Source organism: Akebia trifoliata, chromosome 11, assembly GCF_017979445.1.
Source record: "Akebia trifoliata isolate Shusen 1 chromosome 11, ASM1797944v1, whole genome shotgun sequence".
Taxonomy (NCBI): domain Eukaryota; kingdom Viridiplantae; phylum Streptophyta; class Magnoliopsida; order Ranunculales; family Lardizabalaceae; genus Akebia; species Akebia trifoliata.
Window position 1 is genome coordinate 20,512,185 of NC_141385.1, and position 7,227 is coordinate 20,519,411.

At 33.8% G+C, this 7,227-nt stretch overlaps 1 protein-coding gene across 1 annotated transcript; it reads right to left on the reverse strand.

The window, feature by feature from the left end:
• Positions 1 to 1,318: 1,318 nt before the first annotated feature.
• On the reverse strand, positions 1,319 to 2,931 carry LOC147391104 (heavy metal-associated isoprenylated plant protein 39-like). The gene is made up of 3 exons (XM_086460288.1): positions 2,571 to 2,931; positions 2,010 to 2,085; positions 1,319 to 1,778 (listed from the first exon to the last, which is right to left on the reverse strand). Exons 1-3 carry the CDS (start codon positions 2,574 to 2,576, stop codon positions 1,465 to 1,467), a joined length of 396 nt encoding a protein of 131 aa, XP_086316414.1. The 5' UTR covers positions 2,577 to 2,931; the 3' UTR covers positions 1,319 to 1,464.
• Between the last annotated feature and the right edge of the window lie 4,296 nt (positions 2,932 to 7,227).

Genomic DNA, 7,227 nt, shown 5'->3' on the forward strand with positions numbered 1-7,227 from the left:
AAGGGAATGAATATAGCAGCCGAAGAGAATATCCATCACCTGCAAGTTAGATCAGATTCTAAGGTGGCTATTGAGTGCATCAAGGGGAAATACGCTACTCTATGGAGGGAAGAGAGGTTGGTCAAAACCAAAAGAGCTAGAACTTCGCTTTTCCAACAAATTAATTTCAGGTATTTCTTAAGAAAATGCAATCAAGCAGTGAATTTTTTAGCTTTTTTCCTTCTCACTATGGGCAGAATTCTCGTTGAGTATAGGGATCTCCCAAGTTGTCTCAGAGATATCGTATGTAAAGACACCTCTGAGCATAGATATGACAAAATGTAGTTCTCCTTTTTCTTGTTGGGGGTCTACCGCACCCCCCCTCCCCTCTTTAATCTTCAAAAAAACTAAATAAATAAAATAATGCGAGTGGCCACCTTTAAGATAGGATGTAATCCTTTCTTTTTGTTTTATTAAACAAGTTGGGGGTCTTAGTACTACTAACCCTCCGATGACTAAAACTTACCCACAATAAGTATTTTCACCCATATACATCAAAACGAATTTGATCTCCAAACAATTTGATGGGTCTCAATCCTTGCAAGCACTCTCTCCAATATCAACAGAGAAGCTCAAAGCACAAATGTGAAGCAATTGATTCAATAAGATTAATAAAGAAATGCCGTTTGAGAAAAGCTTTGAAGACTACTATTTCTATTACGAATCTTATATATGGTTGGTTTGGCACCCAACCATTTACCCAACAATTTGCCCAACATGTTTTGTCCTACATTTACCATAGAGATCATCCTCACCAAAAATCATCCTATTCCAAAATTTCTAACTCCATCACAGATGGTTTACAAAAAATGGACGGTCCACGATTTTTCAACTTGTAAACATGGGGTTAGAAGTTTTGGAATGGGATGATTTTTGGTGAGGATGATATCAACGGTTAGAAGATCATCCTCACCAAAAATCAGCCCATTCCAAAACTTCTAACCCATGTAGGACAAAACATGTTGGGCAAATGGTTGGGTGTTGAACATATATATATATATATATAGGGAAATCTAAATCCCAAACAAAATTGTATAAAAAGAGATTTAAAGGAATTTAGAACTTGAAACAAACCTATCCAATTAACATCCAAGTTTGAATCTTTCTTCCCTAACAGAACACATACAACCAAGATTTCATTCTACCAAAAAGCTCATATACATTCCAAAAGTTTATTTTATTCTCTATATCATATTTTTCTACACACAAAGAAGACTTCCTACAAGCAAATCAAAGTTAATGATTCATCCATCATGAAAATACCTACCAAAAAATCTCATAGTTCAAAAATTTTGTTTATTATCCATGTTACATACCATTAAACAGAGCCATGAAGACCCATTGATCCATCAGTCTAACTGTACACAGGAGTTTTCTCTGATCGGCTTGGCGTGATTTGAATGAATTTTACTACTTTCTTCATAATTAACAGATGACACAACCATTTGGATCTTCTTCAACACTGTGAACATGATAATGTGTGGTCATGTGAGGATTATAGGCCTTGTAAGCATTAATAAGATCAGCAACCTCATCCTTTTGATCTTTCTTCTTCTCTTCTTTCTTGGGTTCTTCCTTCTTTGGCTCTTCTTTCTTCTTCTCAGGCTCTTTTGCAGGCCCGACTGAGACGATTTCTGTACGCCATAATTTCCTTAATTTTCCCACAATGTCTACAGGATCAACATCTCCCACGACTGTTAGTTTCTTTTCCTTCATGTCCATGGAGATGGAATCAATCCCTACAAAAATAACAGAAGAGAAACAGTTCATTTTAAATGAGTTTTCTTATTTAAACATTCAAGAACTGAACTTCTATTTAATGGATTTTATTACTGAATTTCAAGAAAAATAAAAATAAAAAACCAATTTAACGGGTTTTACTACTTTTAACTTCAAGAATTAAAAATTAATTTTAACGGGGTTTGCTACTTCAACTTCAACAACTAGAATTCAAGATGAGATTAGTTTACCTGAAAGGCTAGACACCTTTTTCATGGCCTTTTGCTTATCTTTGTCATCATGTAAATCCAACTTCAAAATAACCTTCTGCCATAACAAACCCAAGACATCAATAGTTCCAATTAGATTCAAACAAGATTGTACCATTTCACATAAATCAGATTCAGATTCAACAAAAAAAAAAAAAAGGTCACTTTGTAATTTCAAAACTTCCAAAGATTTAAGATCAGTAAAGAAGTTTGAAGTCTTTCTACAACCTAAAAAGTGTGGATACACATTAAGATTCTGGGAAAACCCCCCCAAAAAGGGAAAAATCCCAAAACAAGAATCCACCATATGGAAACGAAATTAAACAAATACCCAATGTTCAATCACCAAAACCCATGAAGAATCAGATTCCTAATAACTAAAAGAAATATATACCCAGATGAAAACACGCCTTAGAAACCCATAATACCCCATATAAAAAATAAATAAATAAAAAACTAAAAAATCCAACTAAAAAGATAGTTGTTCGAATCAAATTAAACAAAGTATCTGAAACGAATTTTGACCAAAAATGGAAATCTGACCTTCATTTATTCTGATTTTTCAATGATCCAACACAGAAATGCCAAGATAACCTGACAGAGAGAAGAAAAAGAAGAGGCAGGATAACGGAGGAGAAGCCTTGTTGAATAGAAAAAAATCAAGAGAGAAAATCGTCTTTAAATGAGGCAAAAATCAGTCTAAAATGCACCTAGGAAGTAGGGAAGAAAGTCTCTGTTTCTGTCAATTTTCTTATCTCGACGTCGTGGCCGTCACGCAGTCTATGTCCAAGTCAGTCAACGTTATTTACTGCAACCGGATGCCATATAACAATCATGATGACTATTAATCTACACTGTCTATTTCCAAGAAAGTCTACTATCAAACTGATATAGATATCTAATGTCGTTGTTACGAATCAAAATGATGGAGATATCCAGGCTTCTTCATGTGTCTGGGCCCACGTTAAAGTGTATTTCCTACGTGGCACAAAGTAGATGTGTAGGGTTTTCTGTTCTCATCGCTTTGGATTTTTGAGGATGATTTCTTGGGAAGGCGAGACGGAATGTTCGTGCCTATTGCGTAGGTAAGGAACATTCTAGAGTCTAACTTACGAATGATAAATTCACACGTGTTGAAAGAAATTCAGGTGACTTTGAGTCTTTCTTTTTCTTATTTAACTTCTTATGAAAATTGATAGTCAGCGGAGTCATTTTTGCGTATAGGCTCTTCAGTGTTTACCACGTCAACGTTCAAGGGTAGTTTTGTAGTTAACGAGACTAGTTTTGTAAATTAGAAACACACACGGATACATGTGATTGGTAGATCCCAGATTTCTATATGCTCCGTGAGAAAAAAAAAAAAATTATAGTTAGTATGTCTGCCCTAGCCCAGGTCGTTATCTCAGTTCAATAATGTTTCAAAAATCAAAAGATGATTGAGTCGTTGTCTCAGTTCAATAATGTTTCAAAAATCAAAAGAATGATTGACTGAAAATTATTTTAATTTAGTTCAATATAGAGATAACTTTGGTGAGTCATTTCAATATAAGATGAGATAACTCTCATGATACCATTTGTGGAGGGTAATAATAGTATGTTATCTAGATCTTATACATGTCCTAATCGAATAGGTGATACTAGGAGTAAATCAATAAATTCAATTTTATCTAGCACTACGATAGACCAAGGTAGTAGCGTCTAGTTTGACTGATAGGGCAGGATAACATAAGGGGAGATCTGTCATGCTTAGCAAGACAGGCCTAATCTGAATATTTACATAATTTTGGATTACGCATGTCAAGTCCAGAGATCTCTCAAGAATCTTAGATATTCAAATTCCGTTTACGATCCTTTTAATAGGGAATTCACCATAATCGAATCCCGATTAAAAGGGAAACCCTAATTTGAAGGTAGAACTTATAAATAGAGGAAAAATGGTCTTTCTTTTAGAAAAAAGAAGGGACATTCGGAGAACGAAGGTTAAAACTATTTTTCTTTAATATTGTTTTCTTTACAATTTTAACTTAGGTGTCGGAGGCTTATTGGCAAGTACCACACCGATGCTTACAGGAGGGACTTAGGAGCTACTTCAGATCAGTAGAGGAGAGTTTATCAAGATAAAACTCGATTTCATCTCTACAAATTTGACGTCGTCCATGGTAAAGTTACAACAAATTGATTTCAGTCGAAACAATGGTGAGAACCACTAGATCAACCGAGGGAAATGTTCTTCCACCAGTTGCGCTTACCATGGATATTATTTTCTTGAATCAGCTAGGAATATAAGAAGGCATCAAGAAGAGATGCAAAAAAAAAAAATGAATGACTTAGTTAAACAGAACAGGGTATTGAGTCAGTGCATGGAGAACTAGCAGAAAAAATTGGCAAGATTTCCCACCTCCTAACGGAGATGATCACCATTCAAGTGCAAAAAAGTATTTCTCATTCGCGAAACCCAGGTGGGAGGGAAGACACTAAAATTGCAACCACCACAACAACTCGAGTTGAGCTGATGAGTGTCTCGAAACACTGAATTATACGCACGTTTCCCGGACATTTATCTTGATTTTTGTCCCTATTTCTCCGTATTAAGGTAATAATCATGATAAGCCTCGAAACATCATATTGCATGTTAATTAGGCTTAATTATACATTAATAAATTCATTTATTAGATAAATCTAATTACGTGTGTTTCTTGTGTAGAAAATCAACATTTTGAAATCAAAATCTCAAGGTAAAAGTATTTGGATCCACTTTGGAATGCCCTAATCTTTTGGAATGCCTTAATACTTAACTCATGTTCTCATCTTTTGTCTTTTTGTACAAAAAAAGTTGATGTTACTTTTAGACTCTTCTATATACATTTTTCTTTATAAATAGAGCTTCAATCTCTAAAGAAACTTTCCCTCACCTCTTGGTTCTCTTATCCAAGACTCCTTTAATCTAAGGCTCTTAGCATTTTCTCTTATATTTTTATATTTTTATCTTCTAGTTATTTTCTTTTTGACTAAATAGTTTTGTAAGAAGTAGTAGAAGAAGAATTTGTAAGTTTCTCCATGAAATGAAGAAAAATTCTTTCATCTCTTATCTTCCCTCTCTTACAATGACATTAGGCTAAGTTCTCTCCATTGGAGAGTGGAAAAACCTAGAGCAAGTTCTTGTGTTGTTTCTAGTTTCATGCATTTCTTTTTTCTAAAATGCTCATGAGTTCTCTTTAAGATTTTTTGTACATTTTATTCTTAATATAGATACTCTATGCTTAAATTAAATTAAGATAAAGTATGCTTAAACTAGATAATTGGTAGTAGGAAGTTCAAGGAATTTTACTTTGTTTATGTTCCCTCATTTGATTTCATTTGCTAAAATTTTCAATCTAAGGAGCTAACACCAAACCCTTACGATTGAGTTATAAAAAGACTAGAAATTAGGAATTGCTCATCAACATGTTCTAGGTAGATCCACCTCTAATGATACTTTAATTTCATAAGTTTACTTACTTTTAACTTTATTTACTTTGATTAATTTTCTAGTAACTTTATATCTTCTTAATAAGTTCAAAAATACAAAGAAAAACAGTTTTAATTCATTTTGATTAATTCGAATTTTATTTTCTTAGCTTAACTCTACTCCCTCTTTCTCTTGGATTCGATCCCCTACTTGCCCACAAGTAAGGTAAAAGTAAGATTAATATTAACTCCGGTGAGAAGAACATCAATAGTCTCACCAGAATTTTGGCGTCATTACTAGGAAAAGGTAAAGGTAGTAGTGGTAAGTTTTGATTTAAAATTCATTTCTTTTATTTTTTATTTTTTTCTTTTGGTTTATTTCTATAAGTTCAAGTGTTCTTGAGGGTTTAAGAGGGAAGAAAGAAGAAAAAAAATTATAAAAGAAAAGTCATTCCCATTTTTTATCCTAGATAGCAGAACTTAAACTAACCGTAACTTTCTGCTCTGATCTTCGATTAACTATTATAGTATATCGATTTGAGGTAGAACGAAATTTTTTATAAAATGTGACATAGTCAACAAGATTTTGATAAGTTAGAATCTATTTTTGAGTTCGTTTACTATCTTTTCTACTAACATTTCTGTTTTTCTCCTTGTAGGTGTGTATTTTTTTTATTTTCTTTCAATTTCCTTTAATCTTTAGTCAAGTTTATTTTTCTATTTCAAAAATTCTTGTATAGGATTCTTTATAATTTTTTTTAATTATCCAAAAAGGTTTGGATTGTAATAGACTAAGGAATGACGACGGGTGGACAATACCGTCACGACTCCTTAGGTTCGCACACCAAAATTGGAATTGGTAACCTAAGTCGACTCAAACCGTCTTCACCTCGTCTAGCACAGAAGGTAATCCTGAAACGCTCATGCCTCACTATGCTAGTGGGTTACTTCTTGTCTTTGTGTGTTATTTTTCCAATTTGCACACACATGGAATAGTTAATTTAGTAATAAAGAACATCCCTCTCCTAAGGATGGCATGATAAGATAAGGATTGGAAGTCATTACTAATTCCTTTATCTAATTAGGATAATCAACTCACTAGTCATCCAATCAAATTAAATAAAATCAATTAGACTTGACTATAGGGCCCACGAGCTCAATAGGAGATATTCCGCTTCAAGTTGTGCCAATTGCGTTTCTTAGTCATCTTTTGTATCTAGTAAGATTTTGTCCTTTGAGGAGATAGACTCAATTTATTCAAAAAAAGAATGTGATTTAAGAGTGCGTTTGCTTATGCATTGTGTTTAACCTCTGATCTAGAGATCCGAATGACTCAAAATTGACTTCATAGAGCCGAGTTGGAAGGCTGGTTGCACTATTTCTACCCAATTAGGAGTTGTCTAGCTTTAGGCAACCTATCTAGGTCCAATCTTTTCTTTTTGTGATTGTTTAATCGATTGTGTGATTTGCATGCTTGGTAGACATTCAAAGAACAATGATAGTGTCTAGTCGTAAGAACCCAATATCATGTGTGAATTTCTCATTCTCTTGTGTGCAAATCAATAGTGTATAGATACAGAATCCCGAGCAAATTTTACATTGTCATGGAGTTTAGGAGAGAATATTGGATCCTATGCGTCCTATGTGATAATTATGGTCATCCTCCTGAATGTTGTCCGAGTCTACTCATGTTTCGTGCTACTGTAAACACCCCAATTTGCACGAACCCGTTAGGAGAATTTAATTTTTCTCG

Coding starts and splice junctions, on each gene's coding strand:
- LOC147391104 (XM_086460288.1), bottom strand. Junction 1,779..2,009: donor AAAGGTGTCTAGCCTTTCAG/GTAAACTAATCT, acceptor TTATTTTTGTAG/GGATTGATTCCATCTCCATG.